The sequence below is a fragment of the Rousettus aegyptiacus genome, unplaced genomic scaffold (assembly GCF_014176215.1).
Source record: "Rousettus aegyptiacus isolate mRouAeg1 unplaced genomic scaffold, mRouAeg1.p scaffold_m13_p_7, whole genome shotgun sequence".
In the NCBI taxonomy this organism is placed as follows: domain Eukaryota; kingdom Metazoa; phylum Chordata; class Mammalia; order Chiroptera; family Pteropodidae; genus Rousettus; species Rousettus aegyptiacus.
The window spans coordinates 22,446,189-22,463,438 of record NW_023416310.1 but is presented as its reverse complement, the minus strand read 5'-3'; the positions used below and the strand labels follow the sequence as shown (position 1 = coordinate 22,463,438).

General features: G+C 40.9%; 1 protein-coding gene across 1 annotated transcript in view; it reads right to left on the bottom strand.

The window, feature by feature from the left end:
- GALM (galactose mutarotase) overlaps positions 1–15,441 on the bottom strand; it is a 45,085-nt gene extending 29,644 nt beyond the window's left edge. Inside the window, exons 1-3 of the mRNA XM_036224508.1 lie at positions 15,140–15,441; positions 7,149–7,303; positions 3,071–3,277 (exon numbers count right to left, since the gene is read on the bottom strand). Of these exons, the coding sequence (XP_036080401.1) occupies positions 3,071–3,277; positions 7,149–7,303; positions 15,140–15,329 (552 nt within the window). The 5' untranslated portion in view covers positions 15,330–15,441. The remainder of the gene's footprint in view (positions 1–3,070; positions 3,278–7,148; positions 7,304–15,139) is intronic.
- Between the last annotated feature and the right edge of the window lie 1,809 nt (positions 15,442–17,250).

Sequence of the window (17,250 nt, the reverse complement as noted above, 5' to 3'; positions counted from 1 at the left end):
GTATCTGTTCAGTGTTCAATTTAAGGTTGAGTAGTATATATTCCATTGTATGAAAATGTCACATCTTGTTTATTCATTCTCCTGTTGATGGCCTTTTGGATTTTTCCGGTTTTTTACCATTATGAATAAAGCTGGTTAGGAATTTCCTTTTTTTGTTTGTTTTTCAGCACTAGGGCAGGAAAAAAGGAGTCACTGGGAAAATCACACATGAAATAAATTGATGTGTCTGAGATATTAGGAAGAGGCCCAGGAGGAGACAGAAAGGAACATTTATTAGGCACCTACTCTCTAAATGGTTATTGGGTCACTGAGCAGGTCTAACATCCCTTCAATAAAGGGAAGCATGCTTCATTTTATGACTCATCTGACCTGGAATAACGCAATAATCCACTCTGGTGGAATATTACTGTTGGATTCATTTCCTTTCTAGGCTGATGAAAACTTGGCAAAGAATGCTGATTCACAACAGAACTCAAGGCCCATCTCTGAGTTCAGTGTTTGATTTGGTGAACTCTGCTTGGCTGCTGCTACTAGTTTGCAACATTTACCATTTATAGAGCTCACTGTGGCCTGCAGGCGGCTTTAAAGACTTTTTCGTGCATTGCCACCACTGCTGCCTTCATTCAGCTCTTGCCATCGTTAGCAGGATATAACAGACACTATTGGTTACAACTCAAAGCCACAGAACTCTTTTACCAGCACCTGCCTTTCCCCCTGGAAGAACCCTGACCTGTTGATTTATCCTATGCAGGACTATATATTCAATGCAAGGATCCCCTTTCCAGCCCCAGAGGGCAAATTTTGATTGTTCTAAGTCAATCATGGTTGTCTAATACCCTTGCTAGTGACTGGGTTAGACAGGGTTTAGGACACACTTCTGGCCAACAAAATGTGAGGGAAAGTCTGCTGGAGAGCTTCTAGGAAAAGTTTTGCTTGTTCTTAAAAATGGAGCATTAGGGATATGTTTAAAAAAGAATAGGTCTTTTTCTGTCTCTGGTTGTGACTATACAAAGTAGTGAAACCTGGAGCTGTGGCAACCGTCTTGTAACCACGAGGGTACAAGCATGAAGACAAAAGCCAAAACAATGAAGAAGCAGGATGGAAAGATGGAAGAACCTGGATCCTTGATGACATACCTAACCTGTCATACCCATAGTTATTGCTTTTCATCTCAAGTTCCCCTAGGCCTGCTTTCATAACCCTTTAAGTAAAGTTTCAATAAGAAACATGTCCTCCCAGTTTTGCGTTAGGCAAAAAAACAGCCAAAACAAGCAAACAAACAAATAAACAAACCCAATCAACCTGCAACCTACATACCTTTTCTATTCTTTGAAAAAAAAACACTTTTCTCCCTTCCCCCAGGCCTTCAGCACTCAAGCTTAGAAGTTATGAGTCAAAGCCTGGTCCCAAATAGAAAAAAAAAAATACTACTATTAAATTTTAAAAACAAACAAAACATGAGCTACTTTAAATATCAAGTTTTTACTTATTTCTCTGGGGAGGGTTTAAGATACATGATAACGTTTCTTCAGGTAGGGTAAGAGATGTTCTGAAAATGCAGAGGTCCCAGGCTCCCAGGCTGGTAGCTGACCATCTGCTCTTACCCAAAAGGCTGATGGCCCCTGCCCACCTCCAACCCTGGGGCTATGGGCTGTGGCTCTGGATCTGAGCTGCACTTACAAAGGCAGCACACAGAAAGGAGCTGATACTGACTACCCTTCTGGGTGGGGTCCGTGACCTCAGAAACTATTCAGCTTCTGGAAGGAGATCCAGAAATAGTCCCTGTAGGATTGGAAGGGTAAAAAATTCGGGTCAGGAGGGTCATCCAGCCAGGTAAACGGAAAGAATCTTAGTGAACCTTATATCCCCATTTCATTTCTCTCGCGGGAACACACTGGCAGATGTAATACTTCACACGTAATTTCTCTTTCTGAATCTATTCCTTTATAGCACTCCCTAATTATAAAATAGGATGTCCTATATATACAAAAATGTGGAAAATAGTGAAAAATTACCATGACCTACTACCTACATAAAACTATTAATATTTTGTTCTATTTTTGTCAAGTTTCTTTCTGCACATACTTTAAAAAGTAGGGTCTTTATGTACATTATTGCAGAACCTCTTATGGCTGGGCATGTTTGTTTTGTTTTGGTTTGTCTTTAAGATCTCAAGAAGGATGGTGGAAGTTCCTGAAGGAACAAGCAAGTGAAAAACCATCTTATTTTTAAAGGGAGAACTTTGGATATTATAGAAGAACCAATTAACTTGCTACTTGAAGAGATTCTAGAAAAAACTTAGCAGATCATCAGCAAACTCATAAAAGGGTGAGAAAACACGAGATATTACTAGTTGGCTGTGAACATCACCTGTGGTAAGAAAGCATACTAAAGCGACTTAAGTATAGTAGATAACGAATGATGAGTTCTTCAGATGTAGAGGAAGTAATAGATATAATCTACAGAGTTTAGCTAAGCTTTTGTATTCTGTCTCATGCAACAGCCTCCTTGACAAGCTAAATATTAGCATTTGGAAGAAACGAGGTAGTTTATTGCAGATAACCTAAAGGGGGCCGTGCATTGGGAACACATAAATTTTGGCAGCATATCTAAAGGGGCAGGGACAGGCACATTTCTAAAGATCCCAGAGTAAAAATCACTTTAATTGTAAGTAATCTGGTGGGGCGGTGGGTGGCGGGGCAGGGGGGTCGGGGGGAGCGCAGTTGGAGCGAAGTAGGAGTAGCAAAGGCAAGTACATGTTACAATTGGATGAGACAGAGTTCTTAAAACGCCGGTTAGTTGTCTGAGCATATGGGAAACATAATTCTCTTGGCAGTATAATGTACTTATCTTTCTCTGTAACTTCCACTTATCGAGTACCTACTATGAGCCAGATGCTTTGCTGGGTACTTTTCATGATCACAGAGGTGACCCCATCACCAGAGTTATTTCCATGCTGGGTTGGTCTCTCCAGCCACTCTCCCAGGTGATTCCACAGAGCACATGACAGGAGAGAAGTGGCAAGTTAAATTTTACACCACAGCGGGAGAGCGGAGGCAAGGTCACTTACCTGGCCTGCCAGGTTGAAGTAAGAATGGTTGGTCAGATTGACTGGTGTGGTCTGACTGGCCTGCGCGCGGTAGTTGACCGTGAGCTCCCCACCATCCAGGGTGTATGTCACCCAGACTTTTAACTCCCCAGGGTAACCTTCCTCGCCATCTGGACTGACCCGGGAGAACTGGACGCCATTTGACAACACCCGCGGGGTCCAGAGGACCTAGAATAAAGTGTTTTCAAAGCTGTTTAGTCACTACAGTCCCAAGCTAAATGCCACATTTCAATATTAAAGACAACTGGTTCCAGGAAGGGAAATGATGCAATTAACGAGGTTTACAATAATATCCTAGATTTTAATTATTTTAAAATTCTCTTTTATACAGAAAAGTGACTTTCAAGAGAAAAGAATTTTTTCTCTTTACCTACTCACATTCCCCACATTCTTTCCCCCTAAATTTATATGCATATCTCTTCAATATTTTTCTTCTTCTCCTTGAGACTTAAAAAAAAGATCTCAGCACCACATTCTGAGCAATAACTGTCTGTTAATAGTATTAAAAATAACCTTAATAAATCAGTTCCCCTCTCTAGAAGGTACTATTTACAAATATTTATTTAAAAAAAAAAAAAACCCACCATAAGGTTATCTGTGTTCCCTGGGCAGAGTTCCAAACAAATAAGAAGGCCCTTGTTCCAATAGGTAGAGTTCTCGCCCACAAGTCAGGAGTCCTGATTTGGGGCCAGGTTTGTCCCTCGCTCACTGATTTTGGACTTCAATCCTATCCATAAAATAAAGGGTTTAAAAAAAATGATCTGGAAAGTTTTTTCTAGTTCTGGAAAATATGATTTTAAGAGTTACAAGAAAAATATGCTTGGTTTTCTAAAAGAGTTTTTTTGCCTTTGGAAATAGAAATAGGAATCTTGGATTAATGGTGATTTCTCTCAACGTTGCCCTAGGGACCCCAAGATTGCACTTTCGGGAAGGGAGAACCAGTGTTTACGGAGTTTCCATTATGAGCCAAGGCACTTTGCTAGAAATTTCTCAGACATTATTTTATCTGTCTCAGAGCTGACTTAATGTTGATACCATTATCCTCACTTTGTGATGAGAGCGCTGAGGCTCAGAACGGATAAATTGCTGGTCCCAGGCTACAGAGCTAGTGGATTTGAACCAAGCAGTCTGATCCTGTTCCCTTATTTTCTACTATCAGAGGACAAGGTGGCCAGAGACCTCTCCCCGCAACCCCATCCCTTTGGGGAGCTCTGGGGTCACTAGTAAAAGTCTTTCGCAGGCATGAGACTTCCATTTGTTGAGTGCTCACCAGCCACTGACCTGGTACTTTACATAAATCATTTTCCAAGGTAAGAATTTGGTGGAACCAAAAAAAAAAAATATTACCATCTTTGTAGGTCAAAATAGTTGAACAGTGGCAATTTCATATGGCTCCAAGTCATGTTATTACTCCCATTTTGCAGATGAGCACATTGAGTTTAGTGGAGTTAACTTGCCCACTTCCACCCTCCACATCCCAGGAGAGTGGGGGAGAACCCTGTCAGACTTCATGCCTACTATTAAGGGAGAAAAAATCTTGTTTAAAGTCATACATGTAATTAGAGACAGAGCTAGGATTCAAACACAGGCCTGGCAGCCTACACCATTCCACATCTTAGTTTCAGTGGATGTTTTATTCAAATCTCCATTTTCAACTTAAGAGTTGAGGCCAAACACTGTCATTCCAAAAGGACTTGAAACATAAAACTTCTGTGGGACAGAGAAATGGCCTATGAGCCAGGGCTCTGCCCCGCCTCCCCCACCCCTGGCACAGCCTGGATCTCTTTCATGGACACAGCATTTGCCAGGAAGAGAGCCCAGCGGGAACGGAGGTCTCTGCCTACACCTACCTTGAAAGCAGCTGGTATTTAAAACAAATTCACTGACCTTAGTGAAAAATTTATTTCACACCCTAATTATCTCCCAGAAATGTTGAACTTTCAAGACACTTAAGATGTAAAGCCTGATAAAGACATTAAAGAAAGAAAAAAAGAATTCCTCAAATGGAAAATTTTAGGAGTAAAATATTTGAAAGATAATGTTCTTAACTTGCTATCCAGTTTTTCTCCTTTAGAGAATGGAGATACGGAATGGAAATATTTTCATGTAAAGTGATATTATCAGACAAGTAGAATTCCATGGATGGTATAATTCCTATTCATGGAAGGATTTCTCTGACCCTGTAGTTTTCAAATTTCCAGACAATTTCCGAATTTGCACCTATAGGCCTATTTATACCATTTCTAATCCTCTCGGTTTGTTCAAATTTCATCTTTTATAAACATGTATTGACATAAATAGAAAAACACAGACCTCCAAACCGGCAATTATTCAGTACCCATTGAGATCAAATATAACTTAAAATGAAATTCATCTGATACTGCTCATGTTACTATATCAAAATCTACTCTTCAAAACTTCCAGTGGCTCCATGACAATATTCCAAGCCTTTCCCCACCTCTCTCTGGGCTGTCGCAAAGTCATTCTTTCCAATATCAACATATTGACTAAAACGCTATCCTTTTTTCAAGAGAAGTTCAAATCCCACCTCCCCAGTTGTTAATTTGTCCATGCCCAGTTCCTCTATCACTGGCATCTATATTGTTGTCCACCCATAATAGTTATTTATGGAAGAGTCCCACCCCCTTCACTATATTGTGAGCCTCAGAAATCCTACCCTGTTACACATCTCGGTTCACAGAAGGGGCTCAGTAGGCACACTGCATTCAAGGATATGTATATATGTATATTCATTATCTGCTATGTTTATACAGGACATACATTTTAAGCACCACCACAGAAAATACCGCTGTAGAATAGAGGAAGCAGGAACAAGCTAGAACAAGGTGCTGTTCTGAGGGTCCTGTGGAGATCCTCATCCTAATTTCCTCTGGTTGGGGTTTGCCCACAGACCTGACATATTCCAGAGATTCTCTGCCTTCATGCCTCCCTGGAGTGAGGTGTCCTGTCATTGAAGGGAGGGAGCTGATGGGGCAGTCTGCCTCTAAACCACAGACAGGAAGCTGAAGGGACAGGGGAAACAGAGTGACCAACTTCCTTCAACAGGGCAGGTGGTAGTCAGAAGCAGAAAAGAAATTGTGACCCTTAACTGTCATACATGTCCCTGTCTTCTCTGGCTCTTCTCTAGAAAATAACCTGGGTGATATAATTTAAAGTCTAAAGCAAAGTTAACTACCAAGAAAATCTCCACCACAGCCTGAAATCAGGCTAGTAAGAGAGTCACTGAAGGTTAACTAGCAGACTCCCACCCAGGAAGCAGGAGGCCAGACATTCCCACCTCAGGGAGAAGCTGTCTGACCGCTTTGCTCTCCTAATCTTGTTTTTCCAGGGATTCACTTGGGGAATGGGAGTTTAAGTGTGGAAAGGGAGTTCTGGGGGGAAACTAGGGGTAATTTTGAGGCATGAGGCACTTCAGTGGAAGGGTAGGCCTGGATACAGCACTACACTACATGGGAAGGGGGCTTCATGACAGATACAGGGAGGTGTGTTGAATTGGGGGCACCCATGGTGGAGGCCACAGAGGACACCAGCAGTTGTAGTATAGGAATGAGGGCTTGAGGCTTGTCAGCCTGACTTAGGAGTGATTTCTCTTTTGGTGATAATACAGGGTTCTAGTAAGGATGACAGATAATCTATTCAAATGCTTTGTTTGGTAAGTGGTGAGGTATTATCTTTAATCCACTTTCTCTCGTGCCTAAGGTCAACCCAAGTCCTTGATCCCAATGCTATGAGAAGGTCGCTCCCAAGTCATTCCCTGTCCGTTCTAAGTTAAAGGCTGCCATCCTTTCACTTGGGGTCCCCCTGCCCATTATGGTCAGATGAGCTAGAGGAGGATGGGTCCTAGAACAGGACCAGGGCATCTGCTCCCCCAAACCATGGAAGCAGCCTCTTTCCCGTATCACTTTTCCAAACGCATTTGCTCCAGGGCCTGGAATTGCGCCTGGCAAACAGAAGGTATGCCTGATGGTACTTTGTGAAGTGTGCTAGGTAAAGACAACGTCTAGTGCCCCCAACTCACCTTATCAAACCCTCTGAGTCCTCCATGCAGACTGTTGGGCTCTTTGTTAATAGCCAGCTTATACTCTTTCCCATCCAACGTGAATGTCCCTTTGGCAATTCGGTTGGCTACCCTGCCAACCACTGCTCCAAAGTAGGGCTGCTTTTGGAGGTACCCTGCAAGAACATAGGATGACAGCGTTTCTAAAGCTCAAACCAAAGGTGAAGCTCACACCGCTACCCGCCACTTTCTTCTGAGGGAATCTACAAGTAGAACTCGAGCAGATCCAGGTCCTCACAGAAGCATGGGAAAATGGCGTTCTTTACAGATGACCATTTCCTTTTCCAAAAGTAATAAACAGTTTTTAAGAACTTTATAAGGCACAAGGAAGAAAGAGAAGCCATCCTAATCTCATCATTAGAGAGAACCACTGTTAATATTCTTACATATCTTCCGTCTTTTAGTATAGACATATATGTGCTTTTCTTCTTTTTATAAAACTCTGGTTTTAGTATACATGCTCCTGTATAATCTGCTTTTTTTCTAGGCCAATCGATTTTCTTAACTATAAAGTATATTTTTGTGCAGTCTGGAGAAAAAACCACCTTATCCTTTTTTCTCTTTTAATTTTTTTTTTAAAAATCATACAATTAGTATATGAAAATACCCTTTAAAGAGTGTTAAATAATACATAATTATACAGAGTAGGCTTGCCAGAGGAAATACAGGATGACCAGTAAAATTTGAATTTCCGATAAATAATGAAAAATATATTAGTATAAGTGTATCCATATTATTATTATACATGGCACATACTCACACTTAAAAATATTTTTTTAAAATCTGAAATCCAAATTTAATTGGGCATCTTATATTTTTATTTGCTAAATCTGGCAACCTTAATACAGAGTAAAACATGATTACATGTCGGATATAAACCTAAAAGCAACAAATGAACAGGACAAACAGAGACTCATGGACATGGACAACAGACTAGTGGTTACCAGAGGGGAGGAGGGGCAGATAGACGGGGTAAAGGTGTCAAATATGTGGTGACAGAAAGAAATCTTACTATGGGAGGTGAGCACACAGTGTAAATATATACACATATGCCTTATTGTTAAAGCGTGTGGCTTAAACTTATTGGATTTTGTTAACCAATGTCACCATAAAAAAAAATAAATAAAGAGTAAAACATGAAAGCCTCCCTTCACCTCTTGACTCCTCTCCTTTCCTGGTAATAACCACTGCTAACAGTTTGGCATGCACGCTTCCATTTTTTTTATTATTTTCTTTTGTTTTTAGTTAACTACATACAAGCACAAAGAAATATACAAACACACATATTCTATATAAAGAGAATCATACTATACATGGCTTTGCAACTTTTCAGTCATCGAATGTCTTAAGATCTCTCCATGTGACTACATATCCGTCTACCACATTCCTTTTGATGGCCGCACAGCATATTGATGAGCATAAACTGTTGTCAGCTTTTCAGGAGTAGGGTTGGGGGAGGGGCTCTAAAAAAGCAGTCTGGCATCCTTGTATTTACCACTTTGTGCATCGGCTTATTACAGTACTTCCCTTCTCTTTTAGTTCCTCTATGTTATAATCTTTTAGTTTAGATGACAATGGCAGAGCTTAAGGTTTGAAGGTAGTTTATTTTTTGTATTATCATCAAGATTACTTTCTACACTATTTTTCACCTGGATGCCCTCAGAATTCCACTCCCCTTTCCTGTGGTACTCTGTATCCATCACATCTACTGCAGGTCAGAAGAGTATGCAATTCAAGAATATGAACTATTTTACCATGGCTGAACGGCTCTCAGGGGATGGACCCTGAACTGATTAGGTCAGTTACAGGCCATAGGTTCCCATTACTCAACTGGCCGGTCATAAGTGAAACCTAAATCATTCTCTTCTAGGTCTTTCCTGGTTGACTGATGTCCTTGTTAATCTGAGGACCTTGCTAATCAGGTCCTCAGAGTCCTGCTGATAGATGCCCATAGTAGCTAACACCTGCTGAGCACTTCCTAAGTATCAGCTAACTCTCTAAGCCAACTCTTGAAGTGCTCTACATTTAACTCGTTTCATCCTCAGAGTATGTCTATGAGGTAGACACTATTATCCTCAGTTTATAGGTGTGGAAGCTGAGGGCAGAAAGGTTAAGAAACTTGCCCAAAACACATAGCCAGTTGGTAGCAGAATCAGGCACTCTGTCTCTTGAGCATCACATTATTTGTTCTTGAGCATCATTATTTGGAAAGCACACTTTCTGGTTGATTGACCTGACCTCCATCTCTTAAAACGGGCCAGGCACTCTGCCCACCAGCTCCCACCTCACTCTCACCCTCTGCTCTTTCTGAAGTTGTAGCTTGAAAACCCCTTAAAACACCAAAAGGAGTCCCAAAGGGCCAAACAACGTTTTCTTGGTTTTGCTCTATCTTCTTTTGTTTTTGTTTTTAATAGACTTTATTTTTTTAGAGCAGTTTTAAGTTCTCAGCAAAATTGAGCAGAAGGTACAGAGACTTCCCAGATACCTCCTGCCTCAACACATGTATAGCCTTCCCTATTATCAACATCTCCCACCAGAGTGGTACATTTATTAGAACTGATGAACCTACATTGACCCATCATCATCATCCAAAGTCCATAGTTTACATTAGGGTTCACTCTTGGTATTGTATATTCTGTGGGTTTAGACAAACATATAATGACATGCATCCACCATTAAAACATACAGAGTATTTTCACTGCCCTAAAAATCTTTTGTGTGCTGCCTATTCATCCCTCCCATCTTCCTCACCCCTGGCAACCACTGATCTTTTTACTGTCGCCACAGATTTGACCTTTTCAGAAAGTTATATAGTTGGAATCATACAGTATGTAGCCTTTTAAGATGAGCTTCTTTCACTTAGTAATACGCATTTAAGATTCCTCCCTGCCTCTTTGTGGTTTGATAGCTCATATCTTTTTAGCACTGAATAATAACTATTTCATTGTCTGGATGTACCAGTTTTGCTATCCATTCACTTGCTGAAGAACATCTTGGTTGCTTCCAAGTTTGGGTAATTATGAATAAAGCTGCTATGAACATCCATATGCAGGTTTTTGTATGGACATAAGTTTTTAACTTCTTTGAGTTAAAAGGAGTTAAAATCGCACTACCAAGGAGTGTGATTGCTGGATCATATCATTAGAGTACGTTTAGCTCTGTAAGAAACTACCAAACTGTCCCCCAAAGTGGCTGTAACATTCTGCATTCCCACCAGCAATGAATGAGAATTCCTGTTGCTCCATATCCTCATCAGCATTTGATATTGTCAGTGTTCTGAACTTTGGCCATCCTAATAGGTCTTACTGTTTTACTTTACTTTTCCTGATGACATATAATGTGGGGGTATTCATTTGCTTATCAGGAGCTCAAAAAGTGAAAAGTAGAATTTTTGTTTAAAAATTATTTGGCTGTATCTATTTTTGACTCTTACCTGGATTCATTCAACAAGTGTACACTGAGCCCTTACTCCCTTTCAGCCACATGCTTAGCAATAAAGACAAAACCAACAGCAAGGCTGCTGCCTCATGGGCTTGCAAAAATTCCTGCAGAAGGGACTACTTTTAGCCAGTTAATAAGCCCAGGGAGATAAGAATTACTTGTTGCTCTTTGGTTTAGATGAAGAGTTTTTAAAGGCTAAACCATAAAGACATCAGAAACCACTGCTCCCAAAGCTCTTAGAAACAAATGGATTTTATAGTATCTTTACATGCTACTAAGCTTTTAAATCAAATCGGAATTACAAAAAGGGACAGTTTCCAAATTCTGAATAAGACATGACTAAAAAGGTTATTTGGAAATACAGAAAATACTGTTTTCCATGAAAAAAGTACAAAGCTTCTAAGTCAAACCACAAGTGCAGATTTAATTAATTGCTGACGTGGGATAAAGGGTAGAGGAAACATTTGCCCCTTTTTCTGGGCAAGGGACTGGTCAGAATACATTAATAAATGTGTAATCATGGGATATGTGGCCCTTTCCACTTCTCTAACATCCCAAGGATCCTAGCTGTGACATCTACCTTGAATTGCCCAAACCTTAGCCAAGGGTGCCCTAAAGTCTCAAATAAAATTGCACACTAGTCCCAGTCAAAACCATCACACCCTGAATAACCTTATTTTGGCTTTCTGAGGAAAACAAACACTACTTTAATTAATAAGCATTTTAAGCATCTCAGATATTTTATATATTTTGAAATGGTTACTGGTTGTCACAGAATCTCCATGCCATTTTCTGCAGATTTAACAAAGTAAAATAAAAAGTTCATATAGTGTGAGGGAAGATATTTGGGGGCGAAGGAAGGAAGGGAGATAAAAATTATTAATTGTTCACCATAATTAGACATTATCATAGCGCAAAGCACATTTAATTAATCACCATTTTCCATCTGTTTCGGGTGAGGAAATAGTTCTGGAGAGGTTAAATAACTTGCCTGAGGTCACACAGCTTTAAGGGACAAAGCAGATTTAAATCAGGTATCCTCAATGCTCCTGTAATGGCATGCTTGGGCATCTGTGAACTGGTTTCTTTTCCTCCACCTTCTTATGAACTCAGGTTTTCTAACAGTACTAAGTTTATTTTTCTCTAGTTTTTTCCATAATGGCTCTCATGGTAGAAACAGCTGGGTATTTGGTGCTAACTGGGGAGAAGATGAAGGGGAAGGAATCCTATGGATTGTGTGGGTAGGTTGTTTATACCTATTGATTATAAGCAAATATTCTCGTCACAGGTTTTGAAAGAAGTCATAATGACTGCAGGTGGGACATGCAGAGGAAAAATATTTTTAAATATTTTAAATGTAAAAAATAACAAAGAAACTCACAGGAGGCATGACTGATTTTTTTTTTCAGCCTGTAACTGAAAGATCGTATGATTTACCTCTTTAGTATTCTACAGAAGAAAGATCTTTTTCCCAGGGAGAAATTGAACCATTCTGACCTCCGGTCATGGCCATCATCCAAGCAGTTTATATAATCTATCTGGGAAACTAGAGATAGTTCACAACTAATCCAGCAATTACAAAAGGACAATGTCTTGTGGAATTATCCATGCTTAGCTTTTCCCCAGGGTTCAAAGCATTTTTGGGACATCGTAATGAAGGTAACCCCTTACTCTGTCACACCTTATTACTTTATTTGCCTCAGTTTGTTTATATAACATACTCAGACATTCTTAAAGACTATATATTGAAAATTAAATCTTCGTCCTGCCCCGTACCCCAGTTACCCAGAGTCCTTGCTTAAAGACAACCACTTTTGCCAATTTCTTTCTTTCTTTCTTTTTCATGCCTGCAACAACCAGTCTTCCTAGGTGGTCTCCTATCCAATTACTAACCGGGCCCGACCCTGCTTAGCTTCCAAGATCAGATGAGATTGGGCGTGTTCAGCCGATTTCTTAACATGAGTTTTAATACACTAGAATTGATCAAAACAGTAGCAGAGCACCATTTCATACTACAGTCATGCATGGCTTAACGATAGGAACATGTTGTTAGGAGATTCCATCGTTGCGCAAACACCAAAGAGTGCACTACACGAACCTAGATGTACGGCCTACTAGCCACTTGGGCTACATGGTATTCCACCATAGCATGTGCGAGCTGACATTGACCCAAATGTCATTATGCTGCATATGACTATATTCTGACTGAAACAATTATGCTTTCGGTTATGATGTATATGAAGTCTTCTTTATCTTTGGCAGTACTAAAAGAATCTACAAAAAACTGAAAGACAGGGCCTTAAAACAGGACCAAGGGGTTGTCTGCAATAACCTAGAAGATGGACGAACATATTAGGAAGTATCATTAGAAAAGTTTTCCAACTTTTCTTTTGAAAACAGCTTGATTTCCTTTTAAAATACTTAAATTATCTAAATTATAGACTAGGAATGAAAATGTCTCTCTCAATGCAGCACCTAGAATATTTTAGATGCTTTTTGTGAAGCCTGCGATGTATCCTGGTTAAGAAAATTTTATTCGGCTTTCTCAAGAGACATTAATAATTTGAAGGGTAAGACAATACAAGCCAGATCAGTATAATCTGAGCGGGTCAGTTTTTTCCCTCTTTTAAGAATATTTAAGGATAATTCTTTCAGCCAGACTCATCCAAGGGCCATAGACTCATAGAGATAATTGTATAAATGCCCTCATAAAATCAGCACTTCTATGCCTGGCGCTTCCCGGATGCCAGGTCATCTTACACCTGTTTCATATGAATTCTAGAAAAATTCCAGAGACACCTTGTGCTTTAAGATCCATTTGACTCACATCAGAACTAAAAATAGTAAGAAATGATTGTGTGTGTTTGTGTGTGTATGAGGGGAGGGTAGTTACCTCCTGAATTGGTGATAGGCATAGATAGAAATGAGATGATAAAGCAGGTGCTCTTAGCTTATCATTTCCAAAATTCTTTATTGGCTCTGCAATTAAAGGCCATATATTGAATTGTTTGACATCATGGGCAATTTTGTACCAGTCACGTCTCTTTGTGGTTGTTTCAACCTAGAAAATGGTGATGCTACTAACGCAGAGAGGTGACTCAGCAAAATGGTTCTAAAGAATCCTCTTTTGTCACTTGTCAATGCTCTTGCCTTCTGACTTTGAAGACAGATGTGAACCCCCATCCTCATAAATTCAAGGGGGCTTGGAGAAGGAGGACAAGTGGAGCTGATTTCCCCTAGGGTAGGGCCCTGCACCTTTGTACTCATGAGTCTCCTGTAATAGACTTGCAGAAGTTACCAAAGAAATTCTGCTGAGAATTACCTATTCCCTCTCCAAGCCAAGCTATGGAAGCTCCAAGGTAGATAAAGACAACCAAAGGGCAAGGAGTAGGATCCTTAGGAATAGTCTTGTAATAATACGATCTGTTAAGAATATGGAGAGAAATTTTTAGTTTCCTAGGGGAAAACCAATACTCTCAAGAGTTTTCTGTTGACTTCCAACCATGAGCCATGCTACATATTAAAGAACCAAAGAAACAGAAAAAACACATCTGAAGGAAAACCTCAAACCTCCTCTCTAGCAGATTTTATTCACACCCCTACACTGAGCAGAGGGTATTAAAATTCTCAAGCAGTCTCCTTTTGCCAACTTTATTTCAGATTTAACTTTCTGTCTAGTTATACCTTAGTGCCAAGAGAGCAGTATGTACATTTTCATCTGTTGCAATCAAACTGCAGTTGTAATTATTTATTTACATAATTACTTGGCTAACAGCTATTTCCCAGCTAAACTGCAAGCTCCATGAGGGTGGGGACCTTGTCTCTCATTGAGTTAACTGAATGAACAGTTTTTAAATGCATTAATTAATATGTAATCTTAACTGCCTACTGATTCTAGCAGAATAAAAGTCCACCCTAGTTAGAAGGAGACTTCATTTCTAGACAATGAGTAGGTTTTCTGCCTTCCATTTCCTACCTACAGGGTTATTGAGCAGCCAGGGGGTGCTGGGCACTAACCTCTCTAGACCTAAGTGGATAAGCTATCTGCACTCCCAGTTATTTGAGACAACCACGCCTCAAAGAATCTGATCAAGAAAAAAAGGAAGTAGAAGACAAGTCTGATTTTCCTTCTTCAGAAAGGGCACAGGTAAGGAGCTGGGAGCCACATACCCCTCCCCCACCCCTGCATTTTCCTCTCCTGCCCTTCCAAAGATCAGGCACTTCAAAGGTCGCTCTAGAGTTGCTGGAGTTCTCGCTTACCCTTACTGACTTTTTAAATTAATTGAGGCAAAGCCTGAGTGGATAACTAGAGGCCAAGTCCTCTAGCTGTTTCCAGTTTGTCTTTTTCCAACCACTGAATCGCAATACAGCGAGATAGTGGGATCCAAGCATTCCTGACGGTCCCAACTCAGGTCCTTCCCCTGGGTCCCTGCTCCAGAGCAGCCCACCCCGGGGGCGTGTGCGCAGTGGGCGTGGGGCCAGCCAGCGACCCAAGGCAGAGTTCAACCCACCTTCCAACTCGGCAAAGCCGAGGACCACATCAGAGGCTCTGCCCTGCCTGTCTTTGACTTCCAGAGCTGTGATGGTGCAGCCCCAGGAGATGATGTCCACTCTCAGCAGGTCTGACTGCAGCTGGAACTTTTCCACTGTCCCTGCCCCTAAGGGCAGGTCTCCAAACACGGCTCTGGTAACCGAAACCATGGGGAAAGTTCAGGGTGTGCTGCTACTTCTGGCTTTTCGAACTCCTGAGCCAAACAAGAATGATAGAAGTTTACTGGAGAAGGGGCAGGAAACAGCTCAGACTCCTCCTCTTCCTTGCCTGGATTTAGGGAGTGACCACTCCTGCAGAAATTATCCTCTGGGGCGTTTCTAAATCATTCCTTTACCTAAGGGTGACCTGAAGGCAAAATTTCCAGCCAGGCTTGCAGTTTTTTTCCTTTGCTAGCCTTGGCTGCATTGCATTCTGGGAATGGTAGTTTTTGAAAGGTGAAATTGCACTTTGGGGCCTGTAGTCTTTCTAACCTCAATCCTGAATCTGCAGGATTCTACACAGTTCTCGGCTGGCCGTGGTTCTCAGAATGTGATGAACTAGCTGTTCATTAATGTTGGTGGCTGACTTTCAGATATAATGCTGGAAAATACAGAGAGCAGAATTAGGGACGGTGAGATAGATCTAGGGGGTGTGAGTTGGAATTCTGGTTTTAAGTGAACTCTGATTCAGAGGGGAAAGAAGTACAGGGGTTGTTTAGAGAAAGGGTAGATAATTGCAGGCCTCTCGGCACACTCTGTACACTAAAGATCCATTTTGTTTGTCCCGCAGGGCAAAGCCCTAGATATATTTCTGCTGGAACCACTGGCCAAAGTCTCTCCTGGCTGCTGGTCGGAAGTAGCAGCCGGAACAGGCTCAGAAATAGTCAAGTGTGTGTGGAGGTGATCAGAGGCAGCCTCCAGCTCTCTTTTCTGGGAACGTAAAGGGTACCTACCCCCCTTGTTCCTGAAGTTCAAAGTTTCTTCAAAAAGGGATTAAGGAAACAAATATTTATCAAATTTCTCATCAAAGTCAGATACTGTACTTTAATTACCTCCTTTCCATAAGCAGGGAAAGGCTTTAAGTATGTGCTGCTGGGAGAGAAAGACACTGAGGTCAATAAATAAATCTCATGCTTTAGTGTGTTTCAGAAGTATTTGAAGAGATTTTTTTAAATGCATATTCTCAGGCCTGTCTCTGGACTTTCCGATTCTGTGAGTCTAGGGTGAAACTCAAGAATCTGCCTTTTTCAATATTTCCAGGTTACTCTAATGCAAGTTATCTGGGACCAGACTTTGAGAAATATTGCTCTAATTTTTAATGCCTAATCTCAGGGATTTTTTTTCACTCCCTGAAATAGACTTGGATGACAGAGGACTAAAATAGAGCAACTACAGGCCTTAATAGGATTGTCAGATAAAATACAGGAGCCTGTGTTTTTGCTAAATCTGGCAACTCTAGACAGTACTGGGCCTAGGAAGGAAGGAAGGATGTTGGAAGCCTGAAAACATGTTGTACTTGACTGCATACTCATCTTTGCTTAACACTGCTTTTGGTTTGGTTCCGAAGTATTTCAGAGGGGATCCAACTAGACTGTGGTGAGTGCCAAAAGCATCCATGATTAGGAAATGGGGAGAATTGGGATCATATTCCTGGAATCAGATGCTAATAAAACAACCATCTCTCAGCCCTTTGTGTAGTTGGAAGGAATATTTAGCATTCTTGCCACAAAGCCTCGATTCTCATTCATGAAGCAGGGGGATTCTGATGGCAAAGGAAAATGAGAGCTCGTGATAGGCTTCAGTGAAGTGTAACATATAATAACAAAAAGGCCCAAACAAGTCAAATTACAGACTGCACCGCACTCATACAATAACTGATAGGCACTCTTGTGTGCTGCTTCATCAGAAATTCTCATAAACTCTGCAACCCTCATCAGCTCACTTACCATTTACGGTTGATTCATACACAGCCGTTTTGGCAATGCTGTGTTAGCAAGGATGTCTTAGAGTCTTTTCTGTGAGCAGGAAGACTGCATTTTCTTTTCTCAGCCTCCAGTTCTCAATGTTCTGCCAAACTTATGTTGTCACAGAA